General features: G+C 45.4%; 1 protein-coding gene across 3 annotated transcripts; it reads left to right on the top strand.

The window, feature by feature from the left end:
• Positions 1-110: 110 nt before the first annotated feature.
• Positions 111-22,223, top strand: atxn7 (ataxin 7). 3 transcript variants are annotated; one of them, XM_083668609.1, is made up of 13 exons: positions 111-137; positions 2,678-2,775; positions 4,329-4,544; positions 4,721-4,789; positions 9,419-9,523; positions 14,675-14,933; positions 15,721-16,010; positions 16,139-16,221; positions 16,337-16,605; positions 16,890-17,088; positions 17,320-17,441; positions 17,546-18,713; positions 19,218-22,223. In XM_083668609.1, exons 3-13 carry the CDS (start codon positions 4,337-4,339, stop codon positions 19,233-19,235), a joined length of 2,790 nt encoding a protein of 929 aa, XP_083524735.1. In that variant the 5' UTR covers positions 111-137; positions 2,678-2,775; positions 4,329-4,336; the 3' UTR covers positions 19,236-22,223. The 3 variants fall into 3 exon arrangements, with proteins under 3 accessions (XP_083524735.1, XP_083524734.1, XP_083524736.1); XM_083668608.1 differs by having other exon boundaries at positions 125-254; XM_083668610.1 differs by lacking the exons at positions 111-137; positions 2,678-2,775 and having other exon boundaries at positions 4,318-4,544.
• The last annotated feature ends 23 nt before the right edge of the window (positions 22,224-22,246 follow it).

Below are 22,246 nucleotides of genomic sequence, written 5' to 3'. Positions count from 1 at the left end.
CACAAAATGGCACTCGTTTCTTATTTCAATGTGATCCTTGAAACCGCTGGCGTGCGTGCGTACTGGTAAAGTGACGTCTGGGTCCCAGAATGCAGTCTGGTAAACAGACATGGAAGCACCTGGTAAAGACCTCCACAGTCAGTGAGCATTGCATTCGTTCTTTTTTCACGATCTCCATACTTTGAAATCCGCCACATTCAACAGATTTTAATCTGTCTGGAGTCACATTTGCATCTCTAACGTCCAGGACATTGGTAAATGCAAAGTTCTTAAATTTCTATATCGGCTGTTAATGACTTCTGCTGTGATAGGCTTGCCAGCTTCATTGCAAGACATGGCTGGTCAGCTAGCTTACTTGGCTAGCGAGCTAATGTTAGCCACTCCTCGAATGACAGCAAATTTAGCCTACATTTTGTTCAGAGGACTGTATTTAGTGTGCACTTATGACAACATATAATTTCATCGTATCAAAGAAAGCTTGTCAGATGTATGGATTGCTTGCATTGTGTTTTCAATTGTTCACTTGATTTGTTGGATGTGATGCAATGGGAATCAAATATTTAGCTGTCAAGTTGCCCATCTACACTACAGTAGGTGTCAAAGTCAGCTAAATTGATTTAGCGACAGGAAAGATAAATAATATACCTACATGAACTCTTTCTGTTGTGCTCTTTAAATTCAAATTGGCTACCTAACTTTTAGATCACTTTGAATTAAAGTAGGCTACACCTCACCTGTGATTAATGAACTTGTTGTGACGTCTCTATTCAGTGCAGTGTCAACAAAGATAACAGTAATGAAGAGCCATCAGCTACAGATGACAAGGGTGTCACGCCCGACCTTTATTTTTTTTCTGTATGACCATGAAAGAGCTACTATTCAACGGGACTAAATTACAATTCGGGTAACTTAAACTCACAATGCTACTATGAGGCTTTCACTAAGGAGTGTAGCCTAATCTATCATGATGAAAAATGTGGCCATTGCCTTATTTTTGCACACTGAGAAAATGTAGCTGTAGTCAATGACCACTCAAAAAATGAAAGTGCCACAATGATGCTTTGCATTTCATGTTAAAGGAGTACTTAAGTAAAGTTTACTCAAGAATAATTGACAAAAAACACATGTTCATTTAAGAGAGTCATATAGTATGAGGCTTTTATGCAAAAAATATTTTGGGACTGAAATAAAATTAAACTGATGAGAAATATACTTTTTTTTGTATCTCCTTTAAGTTAACAATCATTTCCACAACCAAATTGTGATTGATTTCTTTCTCTTTTTTTAACACAATAGTCAAGACAAACAAGTCAAACTCAAAGAAATGGAATATGTGTTCTCTACTGTGGTACATGCATCTAAGAAGGATGCAATTAACAAATGTTGTTCTTCTAAATGTTACTGCATTATTAGAGGATTCTGTTTCTGTGATATGTGTGAAGAGTTAATGCTGGGTTTTTCAAACATGATCCTCTGTGTATAAAGATTTGGATTAAAACAATTAATCTTCTCCTAACAAGACTCAATAAAATTATCAATACAGAATACCATGTTAGTACACCTATTTCAAATAACTAGTTATTTGTAAAGCTGGCATGTGTCTGCATAGGCTACGCCTATATCTGACAACATTTCAAAGATTGGTGATTCATACCGAATAGGCTAGGCCCCGGCCTGAGTAGTTAGGCCTAGTGGGTAGCCAAAACGATGCTCAGCAAGAATGAAGTCCACCACACACAGTGTGGATGCCAATTGTGATGAAGGCTGTCTTGATGCATCAGTGCTTGGTGGTGTATCTTTTGGTTAGGAATATGAGTGAGTGAATAGGATAGGTTACTTGCCTCAAATGATGTTTAATTCCAGAAAGTGTTTTCTGGAAATAAATTGAAATGTGACAGACTAGCAGAAGAGTTTTAGAGATGCGATGGGAGTATGGAACCCTAACTGGCTGTTGCCGATTGGATCCCCTCATACCAACACCTATGGAGGAAATTCCTCCACATTCTTGTTACTGTAGGAAACAACACGGCTGTGTTCTGATAATGGAAGTCATTTAGGCAATCTCTTTCTGTTTATAATAGGCCTAATGCCTTTATTGCACCTTTTGAATTCACAAGATTCGATTACACATATTTACAAAAAAAATATGCAAAGTCAACACCCCACAGAGAACAGTGGTTTTGTAAACAAGTAGCCTAAACTCTGGGGTCTGGTCCACAGTGAATTTGAACATTATTTTTGGATGTGAGTTAGTGTACAAAAAGCATGTGCTGGATTTCAGATCTGTCCAGCGGCTCAAGCAAAAGCCCCCCCCCCCCCCGCACCCCCAAAGGGGTAAACAAAGTTTTTATTTTTCTTAATCTTTGAAAGGGATTATTGGGCTGCAAACTGCAGGGCTCTGGAGTGGTTAACCAGGGATAGTGCTTATTGGATTGGATTACCATGCAGCGGCAAGGAGCTCCATAAGTAGCTCATGTGCTAGCAGCCAGAATGAAAGGTGCCGAGCAGAGATCCTGTGCAGCCAGATCCTCCAGGTGCATCATGGGAGGTGGGGTTTTCTCCCAGACAGACAACCCCAAAATCCCTAAACAGTGATTACAGCATCAAGACAAGAACAACAATGAACCTGATCCCAGTTTGACCCCCCCCCCCCCCCATCTCTCTCTCTCTCACCTAGATTCCTGTTCCAGCTTGTGTGGCGGCCAGTGAACACCCAAACTGATGAGGATCGACTGATTGAGTTAAGATTGAGTTCCCTTTTTCACGTTTGACAAGGTATGGGTTCAGTGAACACATTGCTCTATGTTTTGATTCATACTCTAACTAACTCCTGTTTCTACAGTTGAAGTTCACTGTGCAGAGTATGGCAACACAGAATTAGATTCCCCCTTTAGGACAGCTGCAGGTTTTCAAAGGCCCTTTCATTACAAAATCTCATTAAACATTCATACGACATTCATAACTATCACATAAAAATGATATAACAAGAGCATAGAACATAGCTGTTCATGAGTGCAATATGATATGCCTGTCATGTCTATAATTCATTTATTATTTTGCAAAGGCATTAACTATAAACTATTATTATATATATTTTTAAGATGATCATAATGCAGGACCCAAGCTAACAACGTGTAGATAAAGCTGTACAGTATGTGAAGTCTTACAGACTGAAGTTCAAATGAACATATGGTGTGCACATTTAAAGGGGCAATCTGGGATTCAAACAACCTTTTTTTGGTAAACAGCTGGGGGATGGGCCTGGAGAACTGTAAACATCCATGACATCAATATGATAGTTTATGGAGTTTAATATGATCGGTTTTAATCAATATGGAGTTTAGTTTTACCGATAGTAAAGAAACCTGGCATATTATCCATGTAGTGATACAGACCTACAGTGATGTTACAGTAAATCTGGGTGCAGCCAGTGCTATAGTAGTCTCACTAAATCAAATATTCTGGGTTCCGGGATGACTAGCGGAACGTTTGAATGGGCATACTTCCATGAAGGTGTATACCTACATCTTTTTCTTCTACATGTTTTGTGAGTGTTCTCCATTCTAGATTATGCATTGAATGTCATCCATGCACCACGCGCAGTGACGTAAAAAAGGCTGTGAGAAATATGAATCGAGATACTAGAAAGCAGTCACGCTTAAAGAATTAGGACATCAGTGTGTATCTCCTCCCACTGGTGGAAAAAAAGCTCCAGTATTTTTTTTTTGTGGTCATTTACACTTTTGCGTTTGAGGACCTACTGTTCAGTGCCATAAATGTGCATTATTGAGAGTGTGTAGGCATTCGAAAGTTAGGAAGCGAGTTTTATGTTCGTGATTATTTTATGTTCATATCTAACACCTTTGTTTTTACATCCTTAATGAATACATTAGAATGGGCATATTTCGATTTAAAATAGTCATCTTCAATGTAATCCTAATCCATTAATATCACATTATTTCAGTTAAGAATAATCTAATTTTGAGGTTTTGATACCGGCATCGCTAATGTAGATGTGGCAGCATTGGGTAACCTGACAAGTGACCCGGATTTCTCACATCTATTGCACTGTGGGTTAAGTTGTTCCTCCTTAAAGTTTTATCTCTGACATCTGCGATTGCCCTGAATGTATGGGAAGTGCCATCGCATGCATCATGCCCTCCTGTCAAAACAAGAAGAGCGTTTTCAAGAGAGTGACACTCCCTCTTGCCTCGCCACTCACGATCAGAGGACATTCGGACATTGAAACATGCGTTTGCCAGTGTCAATCAATGAAGGAATCCTGAGTACACCACCTTAACGCTGACTGCTGTTTTGTTACATTGTAGCGGAAAGAATGTCGGAAAGGGCCGATGATGACGTCAGGGGGGAGCAGCGCAGAGCGGCCAGGCAGCTAAAGCAGCAACAGCAGCAGATCCAGCGGGGAGAAGGCTCCACAGCAATGGCGACTGTTGCGGAGCGCAGATCCCTGCCTAGTCCAGAAATAATGTTCGGACAGCCTTGGAGCAACTGGGTTGATGCTGCCAAACTCCACGGCAACGACGGTGAGTGCCCGCGCGTCCCGGATGTCTATGTAGAGGCGAGACATAAGCGATGATCCCGAGCTTTTTTTGCCGATAGCGTGCAGTTTTGTGAATAGGAAGAAACGCTACTGGTAGCAACAGCACAAGCAAGCAAGTGCAACTATTTATCTCTGTGTTTATCCGATCGCCTCCTTTAGGTGCTGAATTGGAGGAAAGTTTGAAAGAGTTTGGCAAAAATCGAGAAGCCATGCGGCTGTGCAGAGAAGGTGAGTGTTTGTTTCTTTTTCTGGCCAAAGCCAAGGTGTGTTTTGGTACTAGTGGTTTGCACACACTGACTTTACATGCACCGACTGAAATCTTCCTGTTATTAAGCAAGTGCATTAGACTGAACGATGACACCTCATGCCTGAGCAATCAATTGACGTAATTCTGAAGTCTATGGTCATTAGTTGACTAGAGTGGAGAAGGAACTCCCATGTCCCTGAGTAGGTGCACAGGTAACAACTGGGGCTCATTCAATAGGGTGCAATCTTACAATGTGGCAGATAGAAATGCAGTGTATAGAGCTTGTGTAATTCTACATGCTACACAAATCCATACAATACATTTATATCTTTGATGGCCCTATCTGATTACGGCCTGGTGTGTTCTGCATTGTCCATGGTTGCAGTAGTTTCAAAGTTAAATCAAGAGGTATATGGCTGTTATAACGGTTATTAATAATGGAAACTGTCTGACATCTATTTCTGCATATTAACTCCATACATGTTCACATTGGTTGTTTGAATTATCAATTATAATAACATTTGCAGACATTGGTCTAAAATGTTTATAACCAATTCATAACGTGTGTTAGGCTTTATACCATTTTAAGACACTGACATCCAAAGTCCAATCCACTGAAATATATTTTAGAGTCAGCAGCAATGATACTATGGTGAGTGGTTCTCTTAAGTTGAAACATGTGAAGAGGTAGAAACATAGTCTTTGATTTAAAGAAGAATTGGAGTTAAAATCCTTAAAGGGGAGACTAATAATGTCGCGGTGAAATATAGACGTTTCAGATCTAGCACACTATCAAGGCACAATAATCAGAATCCACAAATGCTCTACATAAAAAGCATGTCATTTATTTAAATAAGACACATTTCATGGTCATTGTTTTTTTTGGTCTCATTCATTTGTTCAGATCCACATTCAACTTCAGATCCACATTCAATCGGCCGCAAGGTTCTGAAAGTTTGAGATAGAAAGGCAGTGTCTAGAGCAAACACGGCTCTCATTTCTTCCCTCATGCTGACAAACGTATCGCTCCTATTCACTGCTTCAGGTGTAGGCACAAACATTTCCCACATGGTTCCAGAGTGCCAGGGAAGAAATCACAGTTCACTCTGGTCATGTGACTGAGGCCTCTACTTTATGATGTCATCAGCGTGTGCCCCTTTCTCTAGCTATTCCAGTCCGATTATTCTAAAAAAAAAAGAATCCATGCTGAAAAGGAAGGGGTTACATACTGTAGCTGTAGTCTACATGTCTGGGCACTTCTCTAACAGTGCATTTGCATTGCCAAACAATGGGGCTTGTGTGCACTGTGCAGCCACATTGCACAGTTTAGAGCAAATCACTTGTATCCTAGAGGTTCCACAGAAGCCACAGGAGCAGGACCTGTCCGGTGTGTACACACTTGGAAGGCGTTGTAGAGTGTTGTTGTTCAGCAACGTACTGTACAGTACCTCTGGATTTCTGATAGTCCATAGTGCACTTCCTTTTCATCTCAAGTTGTCCTGTGCAGTTTAGACAGACGGGGGCCTAGAGGCTTGATGTTGACATACTGTTTTCAGGAGGAAAGTTATTGTGGTGACTGTCTTTGCCTACGGTATATTTGGCTGATTTGATCTACTGACGTATGCCCGTACAGATCCCCCCCCCCCCCCACCCTCCAACATACGCACACACACACACACACACACACACACACACACACACACAGACGCGCACACACACGCACACACACGCACACACATATCCACAGAAGGCAGAAGGTTGGGTCTGCACTAGTGAAATGTGGCTATGCCTCACAGTGAGGTGTCCCAAGTGCTGAGAGTCCTGTGTTCCATTTATTAGGCTATATAGAGGGTTCCGGAAGGGGTTTCTACAATCTGTCTGTTAACCTGACTACGGTCCACGTACAATATACTGTACCACCTCAGTCAGTGAAACACAGGAAAACACTGGCTACCTCAGAGATGGTGAATGGCCTGATGTCCTGTGCGATGTTTCCAACATCAGATCTCAAGAGGCTATTGGGGGATCTTTGAAGGACCTGTCCACATTAGTGCAGGAAGTGAAGGAAATTAGACTAGGAGAGGTTGCCACTCCAAAGCTATTGTGATGCTAGCCAGCCCTCCTGGCTCCTCACATCTCCCTTTCCAAGCTTCCTTCCTCCGTTTAGCATCTTGTTGATTCCACAGACCCCTAAATGCTTCTCAGGTCTGCAGTCTGATCTTGTTCTCAAACAGTAGGAATAGTAATAATAATTATAATAATATATACCATTTAGCTGACGCTTTTAACCAAAGCAACTTACATTGCAGTGAGTGCAGACACTTTTCAGTATATATGGTCCCAGCAGGAATCAAACCCACAACCTAAGCGTTGTTAGTGCCATGCTCTACCAACAGAGGACCACAATAGTACCATAATAGACCATAATAGTACATTGGCATTCAGGCCCAGCCGTTCTGGAGTGTGGAGCGGGTATATTACGGCGTACCCTGTGGATGACTACACTTCTGCCATGACTCACCACATATCTTCCCTGGTTGAACAGCCATTCCTACACACACACACACACACACACACATACTATCACTTGCATGTAAGACATGACACACTTGCACGACTCATTGTGTGAACGTGTCTAAAAGATTCACTCGTCACGATTGTGATCTCTCACACTAAGTGCTATACGCCATATCTCTTATTTTTGACTGACAGCAGATGGAAAAGGGGGAGCTGGGAAATGTAGTATGTTGGTTCAGCAGGTCAGAGTGAGTGCGTGCATGCGTGCGTGCATGTGTGCTCAGCCAACCAACCAACCAGCCTCTGTACAGTGAGGCACCAGTAGCTGCTGTTACCCTACCTAGATCATTCATCACTGCCATGGATGAGGACAGGAAAATTAACTGGGCTCTCTCTCGCTCTCTCTCTCTCTCTCTCTCTCTCTCTCTCTCTCTTGCTGACTTTCTCTTTCCCTCTCCTTTTAATTTCCTTGTAATACAAAAGAATGGAGTGAGGGAGACTAGTACAACCCAGACGTTTCAGCAGTGTGGTGCTAGTGACTTGAATGCAGAGTAGACTGGTTATTCAGCTGGTGTGCAGTTAACCAAGAGACCTGTAGCCAGCGTGAGCTGTTGGCAGTGACCCCTGAATGTTTTTGTAAGGAACGTAGTGGCGCTTAGTCACCATTTGCACCCATGTCAGCGACAGATCTTGTTTTTCTGTGTGACAGTACCTGTCCTTTACAGGATACAGTTGTATTTTAAAAGCATCTTGGATCATCACCATTTTTATCCCTTCAGATAGAATGATTTCCTTCTGAATAATGTCTCACAAAAGTTATGGCCGATGAGCTTGGATCTATCCTTTCAGACATTTTCACACGTCTGACCCAAAAGGCATGAAAATGAGTTACTCAAAGCTAAGTCATTAAGCAAAGTCGCCCCAGACACTAACCCTTGGTTTAGTAGGGGTTTTATCCTTAATTCTCCCATACAGAGCTACCTTAGATTGACCTCCCTGAGAACACAGGTAAAAGCTTTGTGTGGACTCTAATGGGCTTCCTCTCCAGCAGGGTCCGTGACGTTTTAAAGGGTCCTCAGTGGCTCGTGCTTGAGGGCCTCAACTCCTCCACACGTCGCCCTGGGTGATCTCTTAATTAGCCCCCTTAATTAGCTCTTTGGCGTTCTCTGTGTGAGGGTACATTTTGATGACATCTCCGTCTCAGGGAGCCCCCCCCCCCCCCATGATTTCCACCGTGATGAGGCTCAGGAAGATAAAGGGAGTTGTTTTGAGAGTAGTGTCGAGCTTTAATGAATACAAGCACTTGTGCCTGTTTAGTGTTTAGTGCTGACTAAGTAAAGCGACTGTCAACGCTGGGGAATGTTGACTTTGTTTAACACAGGAAGGGATGAATTTGATAGTTTTACATTTCCCCCAGCAAGGCCTAGCCTACATCTTCACCTTTATGATAAACCTGTTTGTTTGAGATCTAGCAAATATGTAGTATTTTCAGACATGTAATGTGTTGTGTGATTTGGATGGCTTTTTACTCCAGTAAAAGTATGTTTTGCTTGAATGTTTTTTTTTTCTGTTTATTAATTGTAGTATAGTGTAGTTAAACATAGATATTTACAGGTAAAGGCCCCTATTTCTTCCCCACATTCCCAAATATAGTTTACAGCTGAACATGAAAGCCAAAGGGACACTGTCTCTCCACCACAGTAGCTCTTGTTTATTTCAAGTCACAGATCATTCACAGTCTCTGCCACCGGCTGTAGTTCTCCAGCTCCACCTCTTTCTCTCTCTCTCTCTCTCTCTCTCTCTCTCTCTCTCTCTCTCTCGCGCGCGCTCTCTCTCGTTCTGTATCTTTCTGCAGCAGGTAACCTTTGGAATGCTGGCTGTATCCTCTCCTTGTCGTTATCACTGGGTTGTGTCCTCTACTCTGAAACTGGGCTAATACCTGGGAGTACTCGCTCTCTCAGTGTGTGTGTGTGTGTGTGTGTGTGTGTGTGTGTGTGTGTGTGTGTGTGTGCGCGCACAGTGATTGTGTTTACCCTAACCCTATCTGATTTATCTTATTTGTATTGTTCTTTCTCCTCCTTGTGGAATGACAGACATGCCCATATTTGGCCAATGTCCCGCGCAGGACGACTTCTACCTGGTCATGTGCAGCCACTGCAGTCAGGTGGTGAAGCCCCAGGCCTTCCAAGCACACTACGGTAAGTCTCTTTCTTTCTCACACACACACACACACACACACACACACACACACACACACACACACTGCTGCTGCTGCTGCCATTACTCATGCAAACACTGTCCCCAAGAGCTGATCCAGGGTCATGTCTAATTGTTTTTTGTTTTATAGCCCAGCCTAGGGGGAAGGCTGGGGTAGGGACGGTCGTATAGCTCTCCTAAAGGGGAAGGAACGACAGAGCCAAGATTTCTGCTCAGGGGAAACCTGCTCAGCACTCATCTCTGTCAGAGGGGTGGGTGGGTGTGCGTGCGTGCATGTGTGTGTCACTGTGTGCATCCATTCACACATTAACACACTTGGTGGGTAGGGGGGGGCCTTTCTCTCCTCTAGCGTAACATAAGGAAGGAGTGCTCCAGTCTTTGAATTTCCCCGCTTTTTTTCCCCGCTGCTGTTTACAATTCTCCTGTTAATATTTGAGTATATATATTTCCTCCTCCGAATTCACGCCTCTCAGTGTGAACACTGCATAATGTAGGCTATTGTTTTAACATGTTTTAGCTATCCCAGGGACATCAGAAGAGGGGGGGGTTAAACTGGCTTCTTTGACCAGCTCACTGAGGAGAATTGATCAATTATGGATCTTAGAATCAAGGGATTGCTTTTCTGTGGATCTTGTTAAAACCAGTTGGGTGAACCCTCACACACACACACACACACACACACACACACACACCCCTGTGCTTCATAGCAATTAAAGAGCGTTTCCTCAGACAGACAGTGAGGGCGAGTGCAGCAATAGGGCAGGAAGTTAGGTGCTGTGTCAACTCTCGCTGCCTAGTTTCCTCCATGCTGGCGTGTTAGCATCGATTTGAACATGTTATTAATCTTAGCTGTGGTGTAGGCTAATGTTGAGACTGTTTAGGGGAATTTGAGTTTGTGCCCTTGCAGGCCCATGTATTATTGATACACATATTACTAAATAAGCAAAGTACTCTCTGTAATTCCCTGTCCCTGAGCTGTTTCACACTAATATTGCTGTGAATGAAGTACAGTAGCCTTTGTCTAAACTGGCTGGCTGATCAGTGTGTTATGAATATAAGATACTGTTTTTATGTGTTTTTGTAATACATTAAATGGACATTTAGAGAAGTCAGCCCTTACTTTGGCAAAGTAAGCAGGAGCTCTAGTGCCTTAGGCTCTATTTGAGGGGGTTTAAGTAATGGTCCCTCGAGTGTTGTGAACAAATTAGTCTGCAAAATGCATGGAATTATATTTTTTCATTTAACTGAATTAGAATTATCTGAGTCTGCCTTATACTGCTTCTAGTTTTTAGACCTTCATCTTCATTCTCTCTTCTACCTAGGGCTTCTATGCCAGGATTGGATGAATAAGCTCTCCCACTATGGGAATGTTACTAGTTGGACACTTATCTGGATTGGCCACAAGAGGGAGACACTAACACTGGGGACTATTACTGGGGACATTGCTTGCTACTCTGAGGACACAGAGGAGGTTTCAAGGTGTAATAGAATTTCAGTCATAGGTACGAAAAAGCAAAAGAGCTAATGTAGAATATGTAGTTTCAGTTTAAGTACGGTGTCATTCAGAGAGGTAACAGTCAAGTCAGTTACGGTCCCTGCGCCTTGTGACCTCCGGCTAAAGTCTTCTTTTAGGTTCCAATTTGGAGAGGATGTATCTGTTATATCTACTCAGTATTACTTTAATAGCATTTTAATGACTATTTGATACAAAGAATGAAGTTATGCAATTTCCTATTACACTGGACAGTACTGCGTTGATATGCTGTTTGTAAAGCCACCAATGGAGAGCTCACAGGATGAGACAGGAGTGGAGGATGCCAACGGCGAGAGCTTCATGTCAACAGGAAGTAGTTTAAGAAGCAGTGCCACTTAGCAACTGCTGTGTCATCCCACAACACGTGTGTGAGGCATCCGTCTGCCTCATACGAGTAATGGTTGTCTAGTTTAGGCCACTTGTAGAGCGAGTCATTGTGAAGTTCCATAGTAAGCCTGTTCATTCTGTAGTCTATCAGGGTACAGTTTATGAATAGTGGGCTCAATTGAGTGCTTCTCGCGTGATTGATAAGCAGTGGTAGAGTACTGCGGGTGAGACATCAGAGGCCCTGTCTCTGGGTGAATTACTTCATTCTCTGAAATGCACCAAGGAAGAGGACCCCCTTTTTTCAGCCCTGGATGTAGACTGTGTGCATATTCATAGCCATATAGCCAAGCTAGCTCTAAAAGCTTGTTTAACTGTTGGGTGTTCGGCTTTACTTTCCATTTCAACTCTGTGTGAGCAGCTAAGTTGCCTTTTTAGCTGCATCCATGGTGATTTCTTTGTGATATTAATTGAATGCCATTGTTGCACTTCTTTTTAAAGGTCGTAGGCCTACGCTTCTTTAAAGGTTTGATGTTGCAGGCCTACTGTAAGGCCAGAATGATGCTGTGTGTTAAGCGGGTTAGTTGTGTGGGTGGTGGAACTATCATAAGAGTGAGTACAGGCACAGCATGGGCTCTCTAGCTGCCGCTGTGATTCTTCTCCGTCTGATGGCGCGCTGGGGAGACACTGCAAAGCGGGGTCCACGGATCTCGACACCCTCCGGACGGTCTCACCCCATCATCCTGTGTTGCTTGAAGCCCATCCGTATGTCTCTTAGCTCTAGGTTTTTTCCCAGCTGAACCCCTGGGTGTGGTGCTGCATAGGAGCTAGGCACAGCGCTCTCAGCAGGAGTGACAGACTGGAGTTTGAGCTGGGAGCTCACTGCTGCCGCTGTTTTATTTATGAATGTACGAATCCGGGTGAACAAAGAAAGAGAAGAACCTGTCCTGCTTGCGCGCGGCGGAGAGAGAGATGACAGTTCTGAGATCAGTGTGTGTGTGGGGGGGGGGGGGGGGGGGGGAATGTGTGGAGGAGGAGGAGGAGAAGCAGAGCTGTTGAGGCGACGCTGTGAGGAGAGCAGGCCTGCGCACACTGTAACAGACAGGGCCGTGTCAACACACCCATATAACACACCGTAGGATATAATCAGCACAAGACTCAAATATCTGATCTTAAGAAGGAATCTCTCTGGGGCCTTCATGTTGATCATGAACGATTGTCGATGGTGTTGTCTAGGCGTAAGATAATGTTGATACTTTGGTAGTGTTGCCTGCAGTCTGTTGGTTTTGATAAAGGCCTCTGCTATACGTGAACACAGTGTGTAGCCTAGCCTACAGTGTTTCTCTCCCTGGTGTCTCTCTCCAGTAGCCAGGGATTCCCCTTACTGCAGAGCCAACTGTTTATTTGACAGTGTGAAATAGAAGAAAAATTCTCCTCTCCTCGCTCTCTTGTTTTTTTTTGTTTTTTTTTCTTTCTTTCTTTTATCCGTCTGCCAGGACCTCTGTGGCTGGCTCTCTCTCAGCGTTTGGCAGACGTTGTGGGAGCGTCACACTGGGGTTGCCTGGCGTGGTGCGCTTGCGTGCAGGGCATGCAGCAATGCGATGCCCGGGCTGGGCTGTGTGCATATTCCAAGTGGGCCAAGAGGGGAGGGGAGGGGAGGGGAGGGGAGGGCAGAAGCCTACTCGCTGTGCTCCTTACTTATGAGTGTCCCCCTACTCTGGAGGGAAGGAGTGTGAGGGGGGTAGGTAGTAGAGGGGGAGGTGCATGTGTGTGTGTGCGTGTGCGTGTGCGTGTGTGTGTGTGTGTGTAAGCTTTTTTTCTTGGAATTACTCTGTCAGGGAAGGGAAGCTGGGCTGGTTTTACTCTTGAGTGAGGAGGCAGAGGAAGAGTAGAGGCCTAGGGGTGTTGCTGTGTTAGCTGAGCGGGGGGGGGTGGGGGGAGTGGCAGCTGTGTGTTTGTCGGGCCCTGCCCTGCCTTGCTCTGTGCTGCCGCTCGCCCACTGAGACTCAGCCTTGGCCTGCTGCCCAGACCTACCCTGCCTGCATGGAGCTAGCAGAAGGTTAGTGGAGCTGGGCTTGAACCTCGCCACACTACCACCGACACAGATACAAAAACAGCCAGACTGTTTTCATCAATGCTTTCTCTCTCTCTCTCTCTCTCCTTCCTGAACTATCTCACTGCTGTGCCTGCCACTCTCTGTCTCTCTCACACACACTCTTTTACACAGCCATGCGCTTAAACCTGCTGCCCTGTTGATCGAAGAGTGTTTTTGTTGTCGACTGCTTAAGATCGTTAGATTGTGTGAAAACAGCCTTGGATAGTTGCTCTGGCCAGAGTTGAAGGCCAGATAGGAATTAGCAGTGAACTCTGAGGAATACGACAATGACTATCGGTGTCTTATAGCCCACATTATTTTATGTACTGTCTCTCTGTCCCTCTGTCTTTCTCACATGCTATCTCCTCTTTGGCTGTGTCTCTATTTCTCTCTCTTACTCTCTCTAACTCTTAAACTCGATATTTAACTTTCACTTAAAGGTATGCGAGGCGGGCATTGGTTTGTGCTACAGGAAGTGTGTTATGGGTTGCATTGTGCCTCATTCCCACTGTACTGGGGCCAGTCAGTGTGCTGACTTTCCAAATCATACCGTGAGTGAGGTTCCATCTCACATTGAATACACCTTTGCTTCCACCTGTGTCATCTGGGCTGCTGCTCGCTAGCTGAGATGAAAGCAGACATTTTAGGGCAGGACCTGCAATAGCAAAGGGAAGACCTGTATTAAGCCAAAGCAACACCATCCTAGGATTGTATTTGATAATTGGAGAAAATGCTTTATTATATGCAGTGTAGGTACTGCAGGTTTGGTTGAACTGAGCCATTTGTCTTACTCAGCAGACGATTACTCTATTTTTGTCTTTCCTTTTGGCAGTATTATCCTACCAATCCCCGGTGTCGTGATTGTCTTTTATCAGTTCTCACAGTAACTGTTCTATTCTGATGTCTCTGACAGGAAATGAAGCTATTGACCTGTGGTACTATTTCAGGATGAGTTGGCATGCCATGAATCACAAATGCTTTAAACTGCAATATGCTGTTGAAGCAGCATTTTTTTTTTTTTTTTAAAAAGTACCCCTCCTCACCCTGAGAATTCTGTATTCTGACTCATGTATTTGTGTTGATGCCTTAAAAGTGTTGGGGATTAACATGTCTATAATGTTTCTATGTAAACCGCAGTACACTAGTGTGTCCCTAACCTGATTTCTCCCCTCTCCCCAGAGAGAAGACACAGCTCCGCCAGCAAGCCCCCCTCCACCTCGGCCCCTTCCTCTGCCTTGTCCCTGTCCGCTCTGTCCCGGAACAGGGGGAGCGGGTCGGGGACAGGGACGGGGGGCGGGGGGGTCCTGGGCCGCTCATCCTCCAGTGGTACCAGCAGCGCTTCCTCCAACTCTAAACCCCTTAAACCAGCCAAAGAGAAGCTGCCAGGCATCCAGCGGAGACCTCACTTCCCTCCCTTCAGGGTGCTGCCAGACAAGATGTAAGTGTGCCAGCCCACAAACCATGCCGGACTATGTCCAACCACGATAAGAAATTCTGACCCATGCAAGGCATTGCTGTAACGTGTTGACGTGTGAAACATTCCGATAGCCCCTCGTTTGCTTCACAACACTCCACACCCTCGTTTTTGATCATCCTTTGAGTTAGCACCGACTTAATTCAAGGCTTACCTGTTTCGGTGTCACTTATCCCAGTTTTTTTTTAAGTATCCACGTACTCTCCATCATCTGAGAATTTTCATCAGAGAAATATCCAAAAGGCTGCTTAGTATCCTTACGATTGAACTTTATACACGTCATTACCCGAAGCTGTGGTGGAAAACCCCAAACATGGCACTCCGCATTGCAATTGCATTTCCGCCGATGAAAATCTCGGCGATACCTTTGAGTTAGATCCTCTCTTCTCATCTTAAGTCATCTCCCCCTCCTGCTCCAGCTTCTCCTCAGAAGTAAGCTTCTGTCTAAAGTCTCCCCACGCAGCCCTCCATCTAAATGAAGCCTTCTCTTATAGCCTTAAAGAGTTTGAGCGTAATAAAAAAAAAAAAAAGCGATCCTTTATCAAACTCTCTACGATCAGAACGTGTATAGTCTCTGCCTGGGGATTTGAATACATTTGGAAATGTGTGCTGTCTAAACCTGTCTTTTTAAATGAGATGGGGTTTACTGAGTTTTTGATCTGCCATACATGAATGAACTCTCCTCCCTCCCCTTTCTCTCACTCTCTCCATCACTCCCTCCCCCCCCCCCCCCATCATCTCTCTCCCCTAGCCTGACCCCTGCGGTCAAAGTGGAGAAGATGCATCTCAAGGTGGATGCGTCGGCCAAGCTGATACAGGCTCCTCCCTCCTCCTCCTCCAGCACCACTGTGAGCTCCTCGTCCTCCTCCTCGCCCCTGAAGGCAGGCCTTAACTGCACCTCCATACCAAAGGCTCCCCTGCTGGCCCCGGGCCAGATTCCCAACGGCAAGGGCCACCTCTCCCTCTCCGCCCTGGACAAGAAGCAGCAGGACAACAACAACAGCGCCAGTAGCAGACGCCACCTCTACAAGAGACTGTCAGGTGAGTAGGTCCAACTCAGTGTGACAGTTATTTTCACCTATTTATAACCTCAGTTATGAATGTATCATATTTATTGAGTGCTGACTTGATGTAAATTTGCCTCTAACTGAGTGCTATTGTCTTCACAGAACGTGAGTTCAACCCAGATATCCACTGTGGAGTTCTGGACATGACAGCTCGGAAACCATGCACAAGATCTCTAACATGCAAGGTACCCAGCCTCCTCCTCTCCATAGACCTTCATGCTATGTTTTACAGTATGTTGTTGACAAAAGAGGACAGTTTTACACCATGACCATTGACCCTTCCTCTCTGCCCTACCTCAGACACATTCCTTAAGCCAGCGGAGGGCGGTGCTGGGCCGGAGGAAGCGTTTCGACACACTGCTGGCTGAGCACAAGAGCAAAACCAGGGAACGGGAGCTGCAGCACCCCCACCCTCATCCCCAGCAGACCCCCCCTCTCAGGGACCCCCACCCCTCCCCCTCCAGGCTCGGCCCCCACGACCCTCACCAGGTGGGCAATGGTGCCACTGACGCATCCACCAAGCCGTTGGCGCTGGGCAAGCCCAAACCTCACAATCCTGGTCTTCCACGGTAAGCCAAGTCTAAAAAAAAAAAGCCGCTCTTTAGTTTTTCAACATTGTATAACAAAGTAGTGCATGACTGAGACTTGTGGACACTGAGACACATACACACGTTTGATTTCCCTGTTCCCTGTCATACTGCAAAAAGCTGACCACTGTGTCTAATAGGGCCATTCATGGACTCAGTGTTTCACTCTGGTCATCATTAATGGGCCAGTAAATGGTGCGCCAGTTTGTCTTTTCTTACTGAATACCAGTGTTATGTGTTCCTAACTGTACATCCTCTCCTCTCAGTCTAAACAGCAGTATCTCTCACGGAGGTGGGGGTACCCCGGGAGACCCCTTGCTGGTCCCCGAGTCGCCCCAACACTCCATGCTCGCTCCCGACGGGATTTCCCGGCCCTCCAGCGACGAGGGGGAGATCGAGGAGCGGGAGGAGGGCACGGACAAACTGGACTGTCACTATTCAGGTTATCACCCTCGGCCAGCAGCTGTAAGTTCACACTGTTCACACATCACTGTTCGTTGACAACCCGGGTCTGATTATTTTTATTTTTTTAGGGTGGTCCTAAAGAAAATGAACTGGCATTTTCTATGTGTATGGGGAATTTCTATGGATGTATGCTACTAGCCTGCAATTGGCAACATTACTTCTAACTCACAAACCGTCAGGCTATGGAAAGTCATCTCACTCTCTCTTTTCCTTCACTGTCTTTCTGCTCAGTACTGCACCTTTGGAAGTCGACTGTTTGGGAGAAGCTGCTACTCGTTTGACCGGCGCTGGGACCGAATGCGATGTGCGCTCACTGCTATGATGGACAAGCATGTCAACGCTCAGATGTGGAAGTAAGTCTGCGTGCTCATTAACCCAGAACAATTCTGTTAAGGTTTGGCTACTGCTGTCTTAGTTAATGTGTCTGATGTCTATGTTTGTAAACCCCCATTTGTAGGAAAATCCCTTTGGCCTTGGAGAACTCCTCTTCCTCCTCCTCTGCGCCGCCCCACAGGACAAGCACAAACTCCCTGTCCTCCTCCTCCTCGTCCCTCGGAAGCACCCCCTCCTCAGGCTTCCTGGGCCCCCCCGCCGCTCCCCTTCCACCCCCCTACACCCAGTCCTACGACGGCAAGTCTGGGCTCTCATACGGGACCACCTTAAACGCCCGCGCCTCCCCCCAGGGCACGACAGACCACCCAGCCTACGGCGCAGCGCAGGCCAGACAAGTGTCTTCGTCGCCGCAGATGCCTTCAGCCCACTCCTCCTCCTCTGTCCCCTCCCTGGCCTCGGGCCGGGCACTCAAGTCCCGATCCAGCAGCAAGTCCTCGTTCAGACCCAGGGAGTCCTCCTCCACGGCCGCCATATCCAACTCCACCAGCGGGGGCAGCAGTGGGGCAAACAGCAGCAGCAGCATCACTAGCCCCAGCTCGGGGAAGAAGAGGAAGAACAGCTCCCTCCTCAGTTCGTCTCACGCCTCCTACTCCTCAGAGTCCTCGTCATCCTCCAACGCCACTTCCTCCTCTTCCACCTCCTTCAAGAAGAACTGCGCCAACGTCAATGCCGGCAGCTCAGGGAGCACCTACCACCACCCCTCGTTGGCCCCTTCCTCTTCTTCCTCGTCCTCTTCCTCGTCCCACAGTGGGGTCCACAGCGTGGGGCTGAACTGTGGCCCCAACGCTAGGACCAACTCCCTCAGCCTGAAGGTGGAGCCCTCGGGGGTGGCATCAGGATCCTCGGTCAGGGGCCCCCCCTCGGGCAGCCCGGCTGAGTCCATCAAGAGGATGAGCGTGGTGATGAACAGCATTGACTCCACCCTCTCCCTGGGACCCTTCGTCCACCACCACCAGACAACCTCCGACCACCACCACACCAACACAACCACCTCCACCGGTGGCTACAGTCATGCCCACACAGATGGGCGCCTAGAGGGGAAGAAACGCAAGGGATCCCCCGCCACCAGCTCCATCAACAGTGGAGGAGGAGGGGGGTTAGGGGGAGGCGGAGGTCCGGGCCCAGGCAGGCCCAAAGTGGCCAAATCTCCAGCCATCAACAACATCCACGGCAAACACGGACGCACAATCCAAGGAGCCCCAGGACTGCCCAACAACTCCCTCATCCATCAGGTGCGTGGGACCAGGGCACCAAACAGACCCATCCATCGACTTCTGGAAATGCCAATGAATAAACAAACAAACAAACTTGACGAATCATGCAGTTTAGTCAAGTTTCCAGTAAATTTCTGAAAATGTGGGGGTTGGGGCAGTGATTAGGTTAGAATCTGGATTGGAGCAAAATTACAAGTATAAGGTCAATGTTACTTCATACTCAAAATGTTGATGTTAAAACAGCAAACAACTATTGCACTGTGTGTGGAAAATAGGCAGTGAAAATGTGTGATAGCAAGCGTCTTGGGATTTCTCTTGCACTCATGCGTTTCTTGCCTTGAATCATATTCAGTTCAGATTCAAATAGGCGTTGATAAGTTTGACAGTTTAACGGAACAGAAGCAGAATCTAATGTATAAAAATGTCCTGCCTTTTTCTCAAGGCAAGCAGCTAATAGTAATAAAGTTCATTTGATTCAACCATGATTGATCTAACTCTGTGCCCTTCTCTGGTTCCCCCCAGCCAAAGGCCCGTCCCTGACAGCGGTGGCTGGGTTCTCTGTATGGAACCGTGGGGCGGACGAGGAGGGGGCAGCCTGCCAGCTGCTCCGGACTGCACGAGGCCTTCTAAAATGCGTTACTCTCAGCTTCCCACGATCCTCAGGGTGGAGAGATGATATGGACAGCCCAGTGACGTCATCGTCGTCGTGGAACTATTCCTCCCAAAGCCATGTGGGGGTGCCAATGCGTTTTGCAAACTGCAGGCGTAAGCCCTCGGGGGAGCGGCGACCCCCCCCCCGTCAGTGTTGTGTGAGGTCTACTTTTGAGGAGGAGAGAGGAGCAGCCCGTGTCCTTCTGACCTCATGTTCAAGTTCTGAGGTCAAAGGCTAAGAGATAAGGGCTGGCACAAGCACCATAGCAACCGTTGTCATGACACAGAGCCACTGGGAGTGACTGGAGAGCCAACACGCCGATCTTGTGTGTGTGTGTGTGTGTGTGTGTGTGTGTGTGTGTGTGTGTGTGTGTGTGTCAGTGACGTCAGATTCTGCTGGACTACTGGAACTTCAAACTTACACCCCCACGCCTGAACTCAGAAGCCTTGGAAGGAGAGGGCAAGAGGAGGAGAAACTGTCAGTTGCAAACACTTCAAAACACAATCACGTTGTTATTTTTCATTTCAGTTTTTGTTTGTTTCAATCATTGCGACGTGTGAGTACGTAACCTGAGGTTATGTACAGTAGCCAGAGACGAGCGATTCAGTCAATTCTCTATTGGAGTTCTCTAGGTGACCCAATCAATTATGCAAGTGTTACTTTTTTATGTTTCTTAGAACCTTTTTCACTGAATCAAACTACAAAAAGTCTTTGTAGAGATGGGGGGGAAAACAGTCAATTGTGCATGCATATGTGAAAAAGGACGCCTGATGTGACCACGTGATTGAATCTTTTGTGAAAGAACGATTACTTGTCTTGGGAACACGTTTTCATTTCATCTCGCAAATGAACAGCCACAATAGACCTACCCCCTAACTGTGAACAGCACTAAATACACACCGACCCACTACTTGCTTTAGGACATTTAGGCCAAGTCATGCTTAACTGCCCCCGAAAGCTAGCCAAAGGCAGCCATCGGTCGCTCCTACCTTAGTCTGTAACCACTAGCCTGGGTGCCAGACCTCGTGGTACGTTAGCGTAGATAAGTAGCTACACTACATTGTCTGGTGAGGCTCACTAGCCCTGTGGCTCAGAGTGTGGACACCAGTCTATGTAACCACTATCCCTGCTTTAGGATTTCCATTCTGGTTCTCTGAGAATTGTCTCTTCACAATACAGTGTTGTTTGTGAGTAAAGGGGTTTTTGTCATGGCACGGACAGCCAGACAGCTCTTTGTATGTCCTTTTGTCAAGCATGGGATCTTAAACTGGCAATACTTCCCCACCCATTTCTCTGAGATGTTGCTCTTTGGAAGCAGGTTGTTGTTTTTGGTGCGAGATTCATGGAGATGGCTTCACAGAGAAAGTTACAACTTTTGGTAACTATTGTCAATTTCGTAAAAACTCCACTGATGTCAGGCAGCGAGCGTAGCGGGGGAGCCAAGTGTTTTTTGTATCCTACTTTACCTTTTTTCTTGTATGTATAGAACAAATATTGAAGTATCCCTATTTCAGAATACATATTTTGTTAACGAATTGTACATATTGAAATATGTATTTTTGCACAGGCATTTTTCGTATACACAATTTTTTGGTACAATTGAGATCCTTATTATTTATTCAGTAAATGAGATAAGTTTAAGAACTTAATTATTTGAAGTGGTTCACTGCCAAGTCAATAATGCAATACGCCTATAACTAGAGGTTGAAGCATCTCATGAATCATATACTGGGATCCTTTAAAAAGGTGAAGTGTTGCCACTGTAGCATGTGTATGTATTGACAGAGGATACCTTATTTCCACTCTTCAAGGTCTCACTTGTGCTTTTACCATTTTATTTTCAGTTGCCTCTGAATCAACAAAACAGAATGATCATTTTGTGTGACCCAAATAGCCTGTGATTCTGAATATGTCCTGCAGGCTTGAAGCTGTGCCCATTGTCTAAGCGATTTCCACAGATTCAATCATACACTTTGTAGATGAAGACCTTATAACATTTCATTTTTCTTATTTTTTTCTTTTAAGGCTGAAGGGACTTAAGCAATCATTAAGGCAAGGAAGATGAACACTTCAAACAGTGCAACTGCTTGCATCATTGTTGCCAAACATTGTAATTCGAAAACACAGCTTTTTAATGACATTTTAGTTTGCAGCTTTTAGAAAATAATGAAATAAGAAAGTGCCTGAATTTGTTTCACACTGACTGTTTGAGGACTTTTTTGTTTTACCTTACTTGAATGTTCAAAGTGTTTTAGGAGCTTGCTTTTAAAATCTGCCGATGAACCCTAAATGTGGTAAAACCCGATAGCTTGTCAGCTAGCTGGTATGAGACACTTAGTGTTAACCTTTATTTGTTTTTTATTTTGATTTATCAAAGTTTTCCAGATGAGATTTTTGTGCAGACCTGGGTGTGCTGAAGCTGCCTGGTTGGCTACAATTATTTTATAACAGGTTCAATTGTGTTTTGTTTACCCTCAAACTCCACTGACAACTCTGACCTTGTTTCCATGTGATGGAAATGTTGCAAAGATGTTTTTATCAAGCACCATAGACTTGGAATGTGAAAAGTGAGACCGAAATACAACTCGCTTGTGGGAGGAAAAGATTCACAGTACATAACTCCTATGTAAAAGCGTGTAGTTTTTTTTTTTGTATACATTATCAAAAATCATTTGATCAGCTGGACTTTTGTGTATTGGCTGCTATGTAATTCATGAACAAACATGGTAGGTTAGATTTACTTAATATTTAAAGAAAAAGATTGTATAGTCTATTTGTTTTGTAACAGGTTTCTGTAAATAAAAAAATAATTTATACAGCTATTTATACAAAAAAAAAATACTTGTCTCCGCTTTTTCTCTGAAAAACCACTGCTTTGTTTTCCTTTGACTTCAATGAC

The sequence above is a fragment of the Argentina silus genome (genome assembly GCF_951799395.1).
Source record: "Argentina silus genome assembly, chromosome: 4".
Lineage (NCBI taxonomy): Eukaryota > Metazoa > Chordata > Actinopteri > Argentiniformes > Argentinidae > Argentina > Argentina silus.
Note: the sequence above shows the minus strand (reverse complement) of the source record. Positions and strands in the feature narration are given on the sequence as shown.